Source organism: Hemiscyllium ocellatum, chromosome 1 (assembly GCF_020745735.1).
Source record: "Hemiscyllium ocellatum isolate sHemOce1 chromosome 1, sHemOce1.pat.X.cur, whole genome shotgun sequence".
NCBI lineage: Eukaryota > Metazoa > Chordata > Chondrichthyes > Orectolobiformes > Hemiscylliidae > Hemiscyllium > Hemiscyllium ocellatum.
In genome coordinates, this window is record NC_083401.1 from 59,558,838 (window position 1) to 59,576,556 (window position 17,719).

The window sequence follows — 17,719 nt, forward strand, 5'->3', positions numbered from 1 at the left end:
GGTCACGAATGTCCTTTAAAGAGGAAAATATATCATTCTTACCTGATCTGGCCTATACAGAAATATGGTTGACCCTTAAGTGTCATCTGAAATGGTCTAACAACCTATTCAGGTCAAGGACAACTAGAGATGGACAAATTCCAGCCTTGACAGTGACACCCACAAAAAAAAGCTGTCTAGCAGCTACAATAGTACCTATCTGGCTGTTTTCTTTAACTTTTTTTTCCAGAGAAGTATGTTAAATTATTGTACAAACATAAATAATCAAGTTGGGTATATGCCTTGCAAATACCTTAAGAATATAAAGTACAGTAGTACTCTGGTCAGTGTATAAAACAGTACAGCACATCTCCAACAAAATACAAAAGATTTAAAACATTTAATGATAAAAACTTCATTCTCATTGAGACAATGAATTGCTAAATGCCAATATTCTGGTTTGAACATCTTACCTGTTTAAATATATATTGTTTCCTGAAATAAATTGCATGACAGAAAAATAAATAAATGCCAGTGGATCCAGAAAACAAACAAAGTATTTAGCCAAGTAAGTCACAAGGAGACAACAGACTTTCAGTTTCTTCCAACTTACCACTGCCCCGCTCCCTGGAACTGACTGATTTTATGTAGCTTTGCGGTTGCCTTGGATCAAGGAAAGAAACATGTGCTTGCGATCCCACAGCATATACAGACCATTCTTGTCCATATGCCAAGCAAACATTTTCTCGACAATGTGGCAACTTGGTAGACAGCAACTTGAATAGAAAACACATTTAATTTTATTTAAAGTTGAATTTTACAGATTGCTACATTTTCTTTTACGCTGTATCCATCCGTGTTTACAAGGGCTAAATGAGGATATGTCCCTGAAGTAGATTGCTTTTACTTGTTTGTTACTAGGGGTGAATAAACTGCCAGAGGAAGTGGCAAATACAGGTCCAGTTGCAACATTTTAAAGAGATTTCAACAGGTACACGAATAGTAAAGGTTTAGAGGGATATGAGCCAAATTCAGGCAAGTAGGACTAATTTAGTTTGGAAAATTTGGTTGGCACGAATGAGTTGGACCAAACGGTCTGTTTCCCTGCTATATTAGAGGTCAAGGGGAAAAAGAAATGGTCTCATCACTTGCCCTCTCCAATATCACTCTTCAATCTCCATCCACCCATCTGCCCTTTCCTTGTCTGAAATTCATTTATTTACTTGTACCATTTCTGTGTCTATTTATTTGCAACTTTTTCATTAAGTTTCTCTCTCAAATACACTTCAGTCCTTTCCTGAGGAAAGGCTGTTTACCCAAGCAAAGGTTTTAATAGTCATTTGGGAGAATAGAGCTTGAGTACTGTCAAAAATAAAGATCAGGAGAATTCATAAGAGTACAAATTCAAGTGAAAAACCATCATTGATATTACATGAGGAGAGTCCTGATTGGTTAGCAAGTGAATGGATTGTTGGAGACAGTGCCTTGGAGAACATATTTGTTAAAGGTGAAAGACAGTTGACTGTCAACCTTTGTTTAAACTTTAAACAAAGCAGGTTGACACTGATTATCCTGAGAAAGAGATTGGAAGTATGCAGCAAGTCAGCATAATAGCAGAGTAGACCTACATGCAAGGACAGCAATAGTGGGAGATAGCCCCAACAACCTATTTCGAGCTGTTGCACTTGGCTGTGACAGGATGGAAAACTGGGTAGGTTATTGGTGAGCATTTGTTTCTTGCCTCTTTTGATTGGCCAAATGTTTTAAATGAAGAAATATATTACAGCTGAAAATTACAGCTAGAAAATTCACCTCTAAAAAGTTATCATAGTTACTGAATTAATTGGATTAGATATGGCTGTGCAGGCTATATGTTACAGGGAAGTGGTGGACTCTGGTACAATCCATGGTGAATACATTAGCAGCAAGCGTTGGTTGCTCATCTTGGAGTTGATATGCTGGAGACCAAGTTTGGAAGACTGTAACAATCAGCAATGACTGAGTAGCATTGTAGCTGGACTACATCAGAGACCCAGGTAATGTCCTGATGATCCAGATTGAAATCCCAACATGAATATACTAGATTGAATATAATAAACATCTAAAATTAAAAGACTAATGATGTCCATGTAAACAAATGTCAATTTTTATAAGAATCCATCTGGTTTACACATGTCCTTGAGGCAAGTAAACTGTCATCCTTACCCGATCTGGTATACGTGACTCCAGATCCACAGCAATGGAGCGGACTCTTAACTGTTCTCTGTCATGGCCTTGCAAAGCATTCAGTTTCACCAACCGTTAGAAAGGAAAGAAAAGAATCGGAAGTGGATGGACCACCTGACATTGACTAAGATGCCAAAAATGACAATGGCAAACAGAGCCTTGCTGACCCTGCCAAGTCCTCCTTAGTAACAGCTGGGGACTCATACTAAAATTGGGAGAATTGTCTCTCAGCCGGACAGTCATACTCATGGAATCATTACTTAGACACAATGCCCCATTGGCAGGAGAGACTAAGAATAAATGGTGACACAGTGATTTGCAGTCACAAGGGAGCGGTCATGGAAGTCCTCAATATTGACCTGGGACCCTATGAAGTTTCATGACATCAGGTCAAAGAAAGGGTAAGAAAACCTCATGCTGATTTCCACAGACCGTTGACCCTTAGCTGATGAATAATTCTTCCTCCACAGTACTTCCTTCAAGTGCTGTTCACTAAGAGTGGCAGGAGTGCAGAATGTACTCTGGGTGAGGACTTCAATGTTAAATATCAAGTGTGGCCCACCAGCACCATGACTGATTGATTGAGCAGGTCAAGACCGAAAGGAGATAGTTACTATATTGGGTCTGCAGTAGGTGATGAGGGAACCACCAAAAGGAAAAACATTCTTTCCTCCTCACCAATTTGCCTGCCACAAATGCATCTGTCCCTGACAGTCCTGGTAAATGTGACCAATGGATGATGCTTGTAGAGATGAAGTCCCACCTTCACATTTAGAATAATTTCCATTATGGTTTGTAGCACTATTACTGGATTAAACAGGATAAACTTCAAGTAGATCTAGCATCTCAAGATTGTGCATCTGAGGCATTGTGGTCATCAGCAGCACTTGAATTGTACTCCAATACAATCTGCACCTGATGGCCCAGCATATCCCTCACTGTACTGTTATCATCAAGCCAGAGGGATTAACTGGTTCAACGAAGAGTCTAAGAGGGCAAGCCAGGAGCAGCACTAGCCACACCTAAAAATGAGGAATCAACCTAGTGAAGGTACATTACAGTGCTAATTGCATACCAACTAGCAGAAACAAGTGATAGACAGAGCTAAGCCATTCCACAACCAACAGATCAGATCTAAGCTCTGCAATGATGCCACATCTAGTCATGAATGGTGAAGGATAACTGAACAACTTGCAGGAGGAGCAGCTGCACAAACATCTACACACTCCACAACAAGGGTTTCCGGCACCTCAATGCAAAAGATCAGGCAAAAGAAGTTGCAACAATCTTCAGTCAGAAGTACCAAGTGGATGGTCCATCCAAAGGTCCCGAGCATCACAGATGCCAGTCTTTGACCGATTTAATTCTAAATAATATCAAGAAATGGTTGAAGGCATAGGCACTGCAGAAGATATGGGCCCTGAACATAATTCAGCAATAGCATTGAACTCTTTTGCTTCAGAAGGTGCCATGTCCCTAGCCAAGCTGACCCAGTACAGCTAAAACACTGATATCTACATAACAATGTGGAAAATTGCTCAGGTAAGGCTACTACCTAAAAAACAAGACAAAACCAACCTCAAACAATTACCATCCCAACAGGCTGCTTTTGATCATCAGTAAAGTGATAGAAGGTGTCAGTGATGGTGCTACCTTGTTTCATTAGAACTTGCTCACTGACTCTCAGTTAGGTTCCGTCACGGCCCCTCAGCCACTCGCCTCATCAAAGTCTGGGTTCAAACATGGACAAATAATTGAATTCCAGAGGTGAGGTGAGAATGACTGTCCTCAATATCAAGGTTGCAGTTGTCAGTGTGTGAAATTAAGGAACCCTCGGAAAACTAGAGCCATTGTGAATTGGGGGAAAATTCTCTGCTGGTTGGAATCATATCTAGCACAAAGAACGATGTTGCAAGTCAGTTACTTCAGCTCTTGGATACTGTTACTCTGCAGCAGGTCCTCAGTGCAGTGTTCTCAGCCTAACCATATAGGCACAGAATCGTACAACATGGAAAAAGACTCTTGGGTCCAACTTGTTTATCCTCAATTATGCTGGCTCCATTTGCCAACATTTGGCCCAAATACCTCTAAACCTTTCCTATTCATGAAGCCATCCAGATGCCTTTTAAATGTTGTAGTTGTATCAGCTTCCACTACTTCCTCTGGCAGTTCATTCCATACAAGCACCACCCTCTGTATGAAAACATTGCCTCAAGTCCCTTTTGAATTTTTCCCCCCTCACCCTAAACCTATACACTCTAATTTTGGACTCCTCTACCCTGGGAAAAAGACCTTCGCTATTCACCCTATCGGTGATCCTCAAAATTTTATATACCTCTAAAACGTCACCCCTTAACTTCTGACACTCCAGGGAAAATAGATCCAGCCTATTCAGTTTCTCTCTATAGTTCAAACCCTCCAACCTTGGTAACATCTTTGTAAATATTTTCTGCACTCTTTCAAATTTCACAACATCTTTGCTATAGCGAAGAGACCAGAACTGAATGTATTATTCCGAAAGTGGTCTAACCAGTGCCCTGCTTAGCTGTGACATGGCATTCCTGTTGCTATACCTAATACACTGACCAATAAAGGCAAGAGTAACAAACCTCTTTTTCAGCTGTTTCATCCATACCTTACTGTCATTGTAAGTTCAAAAGTAGGGAGGTTCTATGATGGCAAATAATGTTCAGCACCATTCACAGCTCCTCAGACACTGACGTAACCCACATTCAAATGCAGCAAGACCTGATGATATCGAGGTTTGAACTGCCATGTGCCAAGTAACATTTGCACTACATAAGTGTCAGACAATGACCATCTCCAACAGGAAAGAATCTAACCATCATCCCTTGATATTCAATGGCATTACCATCACTGAATCCCTTACTGTCAAAATCCTTAAGTGGCCATCAACCAGAAACTGAACTTGAAAAACCATATAAAGACTGCAACTGTAGGAACAGGTCAGATGTAAGGAATACTGCAGTGTGTAAATCTGACTCCCCAAAGCCTGTTCAGCATCCACAAGGCACAAATCAGCAATGGTGATGAAAACCTCCCTCAAATGCTTAGACTGCGTAGTTCAACAATACTCAAGAAACATGACACTGAACTGGACAAATCAGTCCACTTGATTGGCCATACATCCATAAAGTTCCTCTATTACTGATGTTTAGTAGCAGCAGCAATGTGTACCATCTTTCAGATGCACTGCAGAGGATCCCCAAAGCTCCTCAGCAACGTCCAATTCATAATCACAACCATCTAGGAGGGCAAGGGCAACAGGCACATGGGATCAACACTACCTGCAAATTTCCCTCCAAGCCGACTTGCAAATTTATTGCCATTCTTTCAGTGTTGCTTGCTCAAAATCCTACTAATTCCTCCCTAATGGCACTGTGGATCTATCTATAGCAAGTGAATCTATTTATAGCAAGTGGACTATAGCGGTAGAAGGAGACAGCTCATTTTTCTCAAGTGTAAAAAGGATGGACCATAAATGTTGGCCTAAAAAAAGCAATGCCCATGAATCTGAAAAGGTCAGGTGGCAGACAGTTACCAGGACACACAATTTGGTCTGTGGTGAGCAGCAAGAGCTGTGACTCTTGCACAAGATAGTTACTGGAACACAAAATTTAGCTTCGGAGTAGTCTCAGCAAGTGCCTGTGTTCAATAGCTACAAGTTTTTAGCTCCCCTTGTGGACAAGGGCACAGACTGTAGGAAGGAGGAGCGAATGTGGTCTAGAATGCCATGCAAGAAAGGGTTCAGGAGAGAAATGAAGGAGAAATAGGAGAGAGTTAGGGATTAGGTACTGTTCTCTGCAGCAAAGATAGAGTCCCAAAAGGTTCTTGCTGGGTAACTATCTTGCTTATTGTGAACAGCTAACACAGGCTGCTTGATATGATCAGTCAGTCTTAGGGATGTGCGACCTACATCAGCACTGGCACTATAATTATTCATTTGTGTTTTAGGCAGAACCTCTTTTTGGCTCAACAGCATCATTCTGTTTGTGGCAAACAAAATGCGTGTTGTTGCTGCCTAGCAGCATGATCTTCTGAGATAACGTAGCCTTCCAGGGTAATGAGGCAGATTGGCATTTTACATGTCCAAGAGTCAATGCTTTAGTGTCTTTGATGAACTTGCATGATATGCAGCAAGAAAGGATCAAGCTAAGATAACTATAATCCTGTAGGCAATCTTAAAACTTTAATATTTGTGAATTATTTATATTTCAAAATCAACAAAGCCAACAGATGTGCAGTGTGCCCTTCCTCCTCTCATAGAAATGTAACTGTGCAAAATTAAATACATTTTTCAACATACATACATTTCACCTGAACACAATTTTTGAAATTAGCCCAAGGCTTTATTCAAAATAATTTGAAAAGCAACTGAACAGATTTTGTCAGGCTGAGAATGATTGTCATTTGGCTAAACGTCAAAGATAAAGTTTTTGAACTGCACATATATTCAGACTATAGAATCAGTCTTCAGCAAACAAAACTACAAACATCTACAGAGGCTGAACGCAAGCAGCAAATATTTAACAAGGTATTCAAAATCACAAAGCAAAATATAGTGCAATGAATGAATTTAATTTTGTGGTTTAACTACTCTGAAAATATTTGTTTGGACAGAAACTTCATGGAGTCATAGGAACCTTATAGTGCAGATAGTGGCCATTTAGCCCAAAGTACGAAGCAGCCAGCCCTTGATGAGAAAATGATCTTGGTTACGTAGGGTGATTTCCTTCCCCAAAACTTTTCAAGGCAATGGAGTAAATCTGTGATGTAACACCCATAATAAATGGGAAACTTCTTAAAAGCAACCAGTAAAATTTTTACCAACATGTGGACAAAAAGAATCCTTTTCATTCTTACGAAGGAAATGGATGTCATTTATTCAATTTATTATCTAGCAACATATAATACAAAATAATTGTTTCAAGATTAGTCAAACAAATTAACTTGTGACTGGTAAGTTACCTCTTAGAAAATATAATTTTGTATGTTATTTTACAGCAAATTTAATAAACAAAGGAAACATACCTTTGTTAAATTGCCTTCCGCTTTCCATAAATGAAAGTAACCATCGAGAGATACTGCTCCAAGTTCCTGTTAAACAGTTAACAGAAATGTTGAGTACAAATCAAAGTTCATGTTTAATTATTTAATGTCAGGTGTGCAAATCAGAGTTCATATCAATCACAATAATCCCAATTTCTTTGTATTGTATGAGTTGTTGAAATTCTTTGCAGTTTAACCAAGCTTCGGTCAAAACATTACAGAGAAACCTTGATTATCCAAATACCAATTATCCAAAGAAAATCTCGAGGTCCCAATAGAAACATCACATCGAAGACGTGTGCCAACACTGATCGCATTTTTTGTTTACAGTGATTACAAGTGCTGCCGAGAACCATGCAGGCACTCTCTCTAAATAACTGACTTCCCACCCTCTCTCTTGCTTCCCACTTTCCCTGGAGTTCTACACAGGCATGCACCCTAAACCCCCTTCCCCAGATAATCTCTCCAACATTGACCTGTACAGGGCAAAGGTGGAACCTGCCAAAAAGTTGCAGGAAAAGATTGTGTGCGTGTGCTATTTGGAGTCTCATCACCCAAAAGGCAATAGTATTATTGTTGGTGTCCAGTCCGGCTGTCTGGGCCAGCGGGTGGACGCGCGCGGGGGGGGGGGGGGGGGGATGGGGGTGGGGGGGGGGGAAGAGAGAGACAGGATTTGCAGGCGGATGGACAGGAGGCAGTGCTGGATAGGGTTGGGTGGGGGGGTGGCAGGGAATGGTGTTGGATGGGGTTGGGGGGGCAGGCGGGCAGTGTTAGACGGGGTTGGGGGGCAAGCAGGCAGTGTTGGACGGGGTTGGGGGGGGGCAGGTGGTGTTGGACGGGATTGAGGGCAGGGTTGGATGTGCTGGTGGGGGGCAACGTTGGAAGGGGGCTCGCGTGTGCTCTGTGATGCTACCTTATCTCCTGAATAGGGAGCAGACTTTACAGAAAACACCGAGTGTCAGAGGAAAGGCATTGAATCAATTAACCAAATAATCAATTATCCGAACGAAATAGTACCTGCCCATCTCACTTGGATAATTGAGGTTCCCCTGTATTGATAAAGTACATTTAGTCTTTACAAAAATGTAAGATTTAATTTGCAATTGGTAAAAACATTTTCTTTCAATGAAAGGGTTTTAAAGCTCATATTGTATTCGGAACATCAAACCTGAACTAAGCTCTTGTAGAACTCTCTGGAGCCCATATTTTGTTTCAAAGGGACACTCACATGGAACTCTCAAGTTTTTTAGTTTCCAAAGGGCCATGTGATATTTGCAACTTCAACACATTATCTCAAATTGCCTTAGAAAGACAATGCAAACTATTTCTGATTAAGAAGTGTCAACACTAATTTGTATATATCCAGAATTGGCTTGAATCATCTTCTCAGAGGGTATGGCTGGTCTTTCTTTCCTTCACAGCCTCGTCCGGTGGTTGGGTGGCATTCCTCTGTCCAGTTTCCACCAAGGAGAGGACGTTTTAATGATCTTTTTGTGTACGCACATCAGGTTGTGTGGGGTTTGTAGAGCTTTGGGAATTTTGGACCAATGCTTGTGTTTTATTTTTCTGTGCTGTGGTGGTTATTTGGGAGTCTGCGGATGTGATTTAGTCTTGTCCGACTCTGGTGTGGATCTCTTGGGGCCACCTCCTCCACCTTTTTCACTCATTGTTTTTCATTTCATGAATCATCACTGGGTGAACTGAAGGGGGGCTCAAATATGTGTGCTTCTACCTTGTGATTAAAATGAGAAGAATTCTGACCAGAGGCTCTTCAAAAAAACACAAGAAACACTGAAATTAAGGTTGTACTAATACTTGGGTCGAGGGGGGATGTTTCAATGTAAATTGTGCCATGCTGAGAGTGTTTGATATTTAAATATTTTGGTTTGCTAAAATACTGGCTCAGAAAATCCTTTTAGGTCACTGTTTGGCCTTATTTGAAACAGGATCTCAATTCAATGTGTTTTGTGGGCTATGTAATAGGGCAGATTTTGTTTTTACATTGAAATTATACAACTTTCTAAAATTATCAAACTTGTAACCTCAAAACTAGTTGATTGAGTGCCTTGAACGCCTTACTTTGTGAATTTCTACAACGCCTATTTTAATAAAACAATTGGATCAGTGGCCATGATGAGAGTATTGTATTATAATATCTTTGCTGCTGCTGTGTTTTTAACGCAGTGTTCTCAAAGAGTACATTTTAATTTGGATGTTTTGTTAAGATTTTTAAAGAATATTAGAACTGGAGGCTGGGTTGGGAGGGGTGATGACGACTGGTCAGAGTACAGGGTGGAGCAGATAGGTGAGAAGGAAAATGGACAGGTAGGATAGTTCAAGAGGGCAATGCTGAGTTGGAAGATTGGATCGGAGATAAGGTCCGGGGCAGGGGGGTGAGGAGATGATGAAGAAACTGATAAAATTGACATTGATTCCACGCGGTTGGAGGGTCCCAAGGCGGAAGATGAGGTATTCTTCCTTCAGTCGTCAGGTGGCTAGGATTTGATGGTGCAGGAGGCCCAGGACTTACATGTCCTTGGCGGAGTGGAACGGAGAGTTGAAGTGATTGGCCACAGGACATTGGGGATGTATAGAATTAGAATTACAATTACAATTCCTACAGTATGGAAACAGGCCCTTCGGTCCAACAAGTGCACACCAACACACCAAAGAGTATCCCACCCAGACCCTTACCCTACCTTACATAGAACAATACAGCGCAGAACAGGCTCTTCAGCCCTTGATGTTGCGCCGACCCGTGAACTATTCTCAGCTCGTCCCTTACGCTATCCCAAAATCATCCATGTGCTTATCTAAGGATTATTTAAATCTCCCTAAGGTGGCTGAGTTGACTACATTAGCAGGTAGGGCATTCCACGTCCTTACCACACTCTGCATGAAGAACCTGCCTCTGACATCTGTCTTAAATGTATCACCTCTCACTTTATAGTTATGCCCCCTTGTACAAGCTGACATCATCATCATCCTAGGCAAACGACTTTCACTGTCTACCCTACCTAATCCTCTGATCATCTTGTAGTGTCTATCAAATCCCCTTTTAGCCTCCTCCTTTCCAATGAGAACAGACCCAAGTCTCTCAGCCTTTCCTCATGAGACCTTCCCTTCAGACACAGACAAGGCAACATCCTGGTAAATCTCCTCTGCACTTTTAGCAATGCTTCCACATCCTTCCAGAAATATGGGGGCCAGAACTGCACACAATATTCCAAGTGTGGCCGCACCAGCGTTTTGTATAGTTGCAGCATGATATTGCGGCTCCGGAACTCAATCCCTCTACGAATGAAATCTAACATATTGCATGCCTTCTTAACAGCACTAGCCACCTGGGTGGCAACTTTCAGGGATCTATGTACATGGACTCCAAAATCCCTCTGCACATCCACATTGCCAAGAATCCTTCCATTGAGGCAGTACTCTGCCTTCCTGATATCCTTTCCAAAATGCATCACCACCCATTTTAGCTGCATTGAACCCCATTTGCCACCTCTCAGCCCAATTCTGCAGTTTATCCAAGTCCCCCTCCAACCTGTAACATTCTTCCAAAAGACATTTTTCCTGACTAATGCACCTAAGCTACGCATCCCTGAACACTATGGGCAATTTAGCTTGGCCAATTCACCTAACCTGCACAGCTTTGGACTGTGGGAAGAAACCAGAGCACCTGAAGGAAACCCACGCAGACATGGAGAACGTGCAAACTCCACACAGACAGTTGCACGAGGCCAGAATCAAACCCGGATCCCTGGCACTGTGAAGGAGCAGTGCTAACTACTGAGCCGCCATGCGGCCCCATTTAGTGCATGTCCCAGAGATGTCCTCTGAAATGTTCCACGATGTGGCGTCCTGTCTCCCCAATGTAGTGGTGACCTCATTAAGAGCAATGGATGCACTAGATGAGGTGCTTGGACATACAGGAAAATCTTTGCTGAATATGGAAGAATCCTTTGAGGCCTTGGATAGAGGAGGGGGAGTGGTGTGGGTGCAGGTTTTACAACACTTGCAAGTGTCAGGAGTTGAGGGTGGGTTGGTGAGGGGAGTGGACCTAACGAAGGAGTCGTGGAGGGAATGGTCAGCGGAATGCTGAAAGGGGGGAAGAGGGAAATATCTCTCTGGTGGTGGGGTCTGACTGTAGGTGGCAGAAATGCTGGAGGATGATGTGTTGTATCCAACTTTGGTGGGGTGGAATGGAAGGGGATGGGAGGGTTCTGTCTTTGTTATGGTTGGAGGGATAGCATTCAAGGGCAGAGGTGTGGGAAGTGAAGGCAATGCACTGGAAGGCATTGTTGACCATGTGGGAGGGGAAATTGGCGTTCTTGAAGTAGGAGACCATCTGGGATGTTCTGGAGTGGAATTGGTCCTTCTGGGAACAGATGCGGTGGAGGTGGAGGAATTGGGAGTAAGAGATAGCATTTTTATGGGGACTGGGGATGGGTAGTGGTGGTAGAGGGGGGACATGTACTCCAGGTAGCTGTGGGGGTTGGTGAGTTTGATGATGACGTCTGTGTTGAGTCAGTTGCCGGAAATGGGAGACGGAGGGGTCGAGGGAGGGAGGTGTCGAAGATGGTCGAAGTGAACAGGTGGAAGATGCTCGTGAAGTTGTTGAACTGTTCAATGACGCCAATACAGTCATCAATGTAGTGGAGGAAAATGTGGGAAATGGTGCTGGTGTAACTGCAGAAGATGGACTGTTCCAACTCAGATTGGAGGCTATTGATGGGAAATCCCCTGAGGTGATGAGGTTGTGGATGGTCTGAGAGAAGACAAGTTTGGTGATGGGAGGTGAGATCGTGATCAAGGGGGCAGTAGGAGGTGGTGTCTGTGAGGTGTCGCTTAGCTTCAGTGGTGTACAGGTCGGTGCAGCAAACTCTCTTGCCCACTGGTTTGATGGTGAGGTTGGGGTTGAAGCAGAAGGAGTGTAGGGCTGCTCATTACGAGGGTGAGAGGCTATAATGGGTGAGAGGGATGGATAGGTTAAGGCAGTCAATGTCACGTTAACAGTTGGAGATGAAGAGATCAAGGGCGGGTAACAGACCAGCATGGGGTGTCCAAGTGGATGGAGTATGTTGGAGGAGTGAGAAGGGGATGCTTGGAGGGTGATTGGGAGTCCCTATGGAAAAATAAGCACAGATACAGACATGGCAGAAGAAAAATTCGATGTCTCGCCGCATGTTGAATTCATTGGTCTGGGAGAGTAGTGGGAGTAGTAATGAGGCCTACACTGATGACTGATCATTCATCCTCAGTGAGGGGAGGTTGAAGGTTGTGGGGATTTTGGGGGTGGGGGGGTGGTGGTTTACAAAAAAACACAGCAGGGCTGCGTGCTAGGACCTGGTCCTGGTGTGGGGTTGGAGTTAGGAGTGGGGGCAGACACTATCTCTACAGTGGGTGTGGTCATGGTGTCATGGTCACATCAGCAAAGGAAGTGACAAACACAGCAGAGCTCGGGGGGGGGGGTAGAAGCAGCGCATTCAGTGGCAAGGATGGTGGTGAGGGTGAAGTGATGTTCCGTGTGACATTTGCAATGTCTTTGGCAGTGGCTGCGTTTTTGTTGATGGTGTCCCAGTGCAGGACATCAGTGGGGGCTGAAGTGGCTGAGGCAGTGGCAACCACAGGTGCGGAAGTGATGTGACAGATAGCTTTCGCAGTGGTTTCGGTGGCGGTGGTTCTGACAGTGATTACAGAGGCAGTTGTCTTGGTGGCAATAATAGCGGCTGTGATCGTGGGAGCGATCACAGAAACAGTATAGTTGGCGGTGGCTCTGGGGCGGCAGAGGCGCAAGCAATGTCATCGTTTGTCATGGTGATGGTGGCTGTCATGACACCTCTTTCCCCCCCACCCCAACATTCCTGATGAAGAGCTTATGGTCGAAACATTGACTTTCCTGCTCCTCAGATGCTGCCTGATCTGTTGTGCTTTTCCAACACGCTTTTTGACTCTGATCTCCAGCAACTGCAGTCCTCACTTTCTCCGAGAAGAAGTATTGGAGGCTGGTCCAATTACAACATTTAAAAGGTATCTGAATGGGTATACGAATAAGGGTTAGAGGGATATGGGCCAAATGCTGGAGCTGGATTAATTTAGTAAACCTGGTCAGCCTAGACGAGTTGAACCGAAGGTCTGTTTCCATGCTTTAACTACAACAAGTCTGAGCTTGAGCTATTTCCACGTATGTAATTGGCTGAGTTGCACCAGCAAGTCACCAGTGAGGGCAACAGCTGACTTGAAGGTCTTCTGTCTCTAGGTGGAACCCTCATTGGGAAGATTTCCGATACTGACTAGATTCGGCAGTTTTTGTGCCATTTTGGACATCTGATCATATTTATATGCTTTCTGCACTGTGCTGAGATGCTTTCATGAACTGATGTTCTGAAATTCAGCAGGATTGTGTTGAGGAGTATGGTAAATCCCGGCCTCAGCGTAGACATGACGAGGGATCCTCCCAGCCTGGCATAGTAGCTCCCTGGCACGGCATGGTTTGGCTTCCTCTCAGTCTGGCATGGCAGTCTTCCAGCAGCACGTGGTAGACTCTCAGCCTGGTATGGCCTTGGTGTAATCTGGGTTGAAAGACTGTTGTTTTGAACTTGCACTTCTACAATGCTGGACTTTTATTTCTCCATTTTCTAAGATTTTGTAATTGAAAAAGCTGTGCCTGGGTACTTTGTACTTAAGATGGTGCTGTAAACTGCAACTTATAAACATTTCACTGTATTCATTTGAGTGCATGTGGCAATAAAGCTAATTCTAATTCTACAAAACAGAAATGACCGCAAAGGGACATCCTTTGGAATGTGAACTACTCTCAGATGAATGGAACATGCATAGGAATAAAATCAATTCCAAGCCAAACAATGATAATGGTCACAGCTGTTCAAACAGTAGATAGGTCTCTGGAAGGGAAGATGTTGAAGGTGCTCATTTCAATTTCAAAGCAGAGGGCCTTTCAATCAATTGAAGATGATAGGTTTTCTCAAAACCACACCAGACAAAAGCAGTGTGCAGGAAGAAACTCAAGTTTTGCCTCCCCAATTTATATGGGGATTCTGACCTCATCAGGATCAGGTGTGAATTTTACACTGTAGATATTCTCAACCCACAAAAAAGCTGGAGGAACATGATGGTGCGAGGTTGAGAATTTTAAGATAATCATTTTCCTCACAAAAAACCTAAGAGTGGCTGTATGCATACTGAAATATACCTTCCTATCCAGACGAAACTTTGCCACTTGATGCTTATTGGACAAATCATTTCAAAGTACTGGACAGGTAGAATAGGGAAATACAGTGAAGTCACCTCAGCCATAAGCAATTTGTGTGGGGCTGTGATAGGGTAGATGTTAAATATTCCTTGATATGGGATGCTATGGGAGGATAATAAGGGAGTAACGGAGGACGGTAGCAATATTGGTTAAGCAGTACATTGTAGAAAAGAGAATGTCCTGAAGGATTGAAGGACTGAATCAATTTCACTAGAGCTAAGAAACAAATTGCATGGTGACTAAACTGGTAAAAAGGATTTAGGAAATAATCTGCAAGGAAATTACAGAAAGGTGAAAACACAAGTCTTAACAGCATTTGCTTTTTTGTGTCAAGAACATATTCTTGGATAGATTAAATTGCACAAAACATACCAGAGAAAAACAAATTTGCCAAGTTTCCCAAAACACATTCTTGTGGATATAAATTGACATCTTGAAACTTACTTTGCTACTGTTGTTAAAAGCCAAAGCTCTCACTTTGCAATTGTATGGACTTGTATATTCCTTGGGAATATCCTTCAATGCCTTGTGCGTTATGTGGGTGTAACTGGGGACTTGGGTGGGATCCAAACTTATATCAGTCTGGTTTAGCACTTCTTCTGTCACTTCCCATAATCCCATTGAACCATCTCTTGAACCTGCCGGATTAAAAATACAGACACGTGATTTTTACATTTAGAAACTGTTGGCCATTTTTCCACACAGCGTCTGGTAAACAAATTATATTGCATGCTTGAAATCAAAAACTTTTCATGCAAATTTAAAAGAACAGAGCAGGAGTCTTTGGAATCTTTAGAGTTATTATACAGCCCTACAGACATTTAATGCTCCATTTAAATTCCAGAGTCCAGGACCAGCTGAGTGGATGGGATATGGAGGGAGATGAGGCATCAGGATTTTGAAGCAAATGTTGTGAGTCTTAATGGAGAGGCCAGAGCAGGAGGAAGCATCTGCAGGCAACCACCTGGATATCCAGCACAGTGCTGGATATGGAAAGGATGGGTCCTGAGCAATATGGGATCTGCTAAAAAAAGAAATAAAAATGTAGACAGGGAAATGGAACAGGAAATCAGTTTCTTTTAAAAAGAAATTTTGTTTAGGCTCGTGATAATGAAAGAGAATAGTTAAGATAGATGTTTATACAAGTTTTCTCAGGCAAAAGAGCAGAAGGGTGGTATGGTAGTGCCTGAGGTGGGGGGGGGGGGGGGGGGGGGGGGGGGGGGGGGGGAGAGAGAGAGAGAGAGAGAGAGAGAGAGAGAGAGAGAGAGAGAGAGAGAGAGAGAGAAGGTGTGGAGTATAAGAATTTATGAATAGTTTGATCACTTTTGACGTCATTGAGAAGCATATGAAATTTTTAAATTGACTGCAATTGTTTCAACACCTCCTCTAGGAGGCTTCACAGTAAGGCAATTAACTTAAATATGCAACATGGAAGAAAAATAAGCACCACAAAAAGTTAAAAAAAGACTGTAAGGGGGATGCTCACCAATGATTGCACTATATTTAGCACCATTTGCAACTGTTCAGATACTAAAGCAGTCCATGTTCAAATACAACAAGATCTGGACAAGATCCAGACTTTGACTGGCAAGTGGGAACTAGTGTTCACACCACTCAAATGCCAGGAAATGACCATCTCCAATAAAAGACAATCATGATATTCAATGGTGCTACCATCACTCAATTCCCCCAGTTTCAACATTCTAGGAATTGTCATTAACCAGAAACTCAACTGAATCTGTCACATACAGTGGGTACAAGAGCAGGTTGGAAGCTAGGAACACTGTGGCAAGTATTGACTCCTCAAAGCATGTCCACCATTCTAACAAGGTGGAAGTCAGGATGTGATGGAATACTCCCCACCTGTCTAGCTGGATGCAGTTACAACACTCAAGAAGCTTGACACCATCCAAGAAAAAGCATCCTGTACCACATCCATAAGCATCAATTCAATCCACTAGCAATGCTCAGTAACATCAGTGTGAACTATCTACAAGACGAACAGAAGTTCTCCAAAGATTCTTAGACAGCAACTTCCAAACCCCCAACCACTTCCATCTAGAAGAACAAGGGCAGTAGGTACAAGGGAATACCATCAGCTGCAAGACCCCCTCCAAGTCACTTACCATTCTGGCATGGAAAAGATATCATTCCTTCAATGTCACTGGGTCAAAATCCCAGAATTCCCTCCATAATGACATTGTGGGTCAAACTACAACATGTGTTTTCAAGAAGACAGCTCACCACCAACACCTTAAGGGAACTGCTGGCCAGCCATCACGTCCCATGAACGAATGCAAAAAAAACCGTGCAAGTTAGGTATAGTCACAGAACTGTCGGGGAGGGAGTTCAGGATTTTCACCGAGCAACTGTGTAGGAATTGAGATACAGGTCCATGAGGGGCACCAATATAAGGAGTCTTGATTTCAACATTTTATAAATAGCTTTAAATATCAGCAAAACTTCCAATATTTCAAGTCAGATTCCTTTGATTTTAGTATAACACAATGCTGAAAATATGTAAGGGAGTTCTAAACTCCAGCAGAATACACGATTCAAAAGTGGTCAATATCAAAACAGTTAAAGTATCTCCTCTAAGACAAATTCAGCAGTTAAGTGTGAAATCACAGGCTTGCCATAGCATCATTGAGTAGAATAAATGGGTAAGAAGCATCATGTGTACTTCGCCCTGTGACCTCATACATCACTCCTCATCTTATCTCACGTTAGCCGCCTTTCACTGGTTCCCCTTCTCAACTTTCTTGATCTCTTCCCCCAGCCCCATAAACTTTCCCAGTTCCCTTTATCCTGTTTCCCTGGCTCTTGCTATCTGCCTATTTTTGTTGCCAACATTAACATGGAGTGCTTCTGCATCACCCCTGCTTCAGCCTTGTCCCCCCCGTCCTTCCCCGCTTGCTCTGGTCTGCACCGAACGTTGGCAGATACTGCAATGAAAAGCAGATACATTAAGGTCACTAAAATTTGGAAAATGCCCTTTTAAAGCATTGTTTAAATATTCCTTACATGCACACTTCCACATTAGAGATATGGTATATCATAATTTAAATGAGAAGTGCTATGATTACTAAGCCATTGAGACCAGAGTCTTTAACCAAGGAGCAGTTTGAGAACCACTGACTGACAAACACAGAAAATAGGAATAGGCCA

At 42.8% G+C, this 17,719-nt stretch overlaps 1 protein-coding gene across 2 annotated transcripts in view; it reads right to left on the minus strand.

Annotated features, from left to right (window-relative positions):
- dcaf12 (DDB1 and CUL4 associated factor 12) overlaps positions 1-17,719 on the minus strand; it is an 86,609-nt gene that overhangs the window by 36,467 nt on the left and 32,423 nt on the right. For both annotated transcript variants that reach the window (XR_009645002.1, XM_060829609.1), the window contains exons 5-7: positions 14,996-15,189; positions 7,258-7,323; positions 593-755 (exon numbers count right to left, since the gene is read on the minus strand). Coding sequence is in view for 1 of the 2 variants with exons in the window: in XM_060829609.1 (XP_060685592.1) it covers positions 593-755; positions 7,258-7,323; positions 14,996-15,189 (423 nt within the window). In the remaining variant the exon portion in view is untranslated. The remainder of the gene's footprint in view (positions 1-592; positions 756-7,257; positions 7,324-14,995; positions 15,190-17,719) is intronic.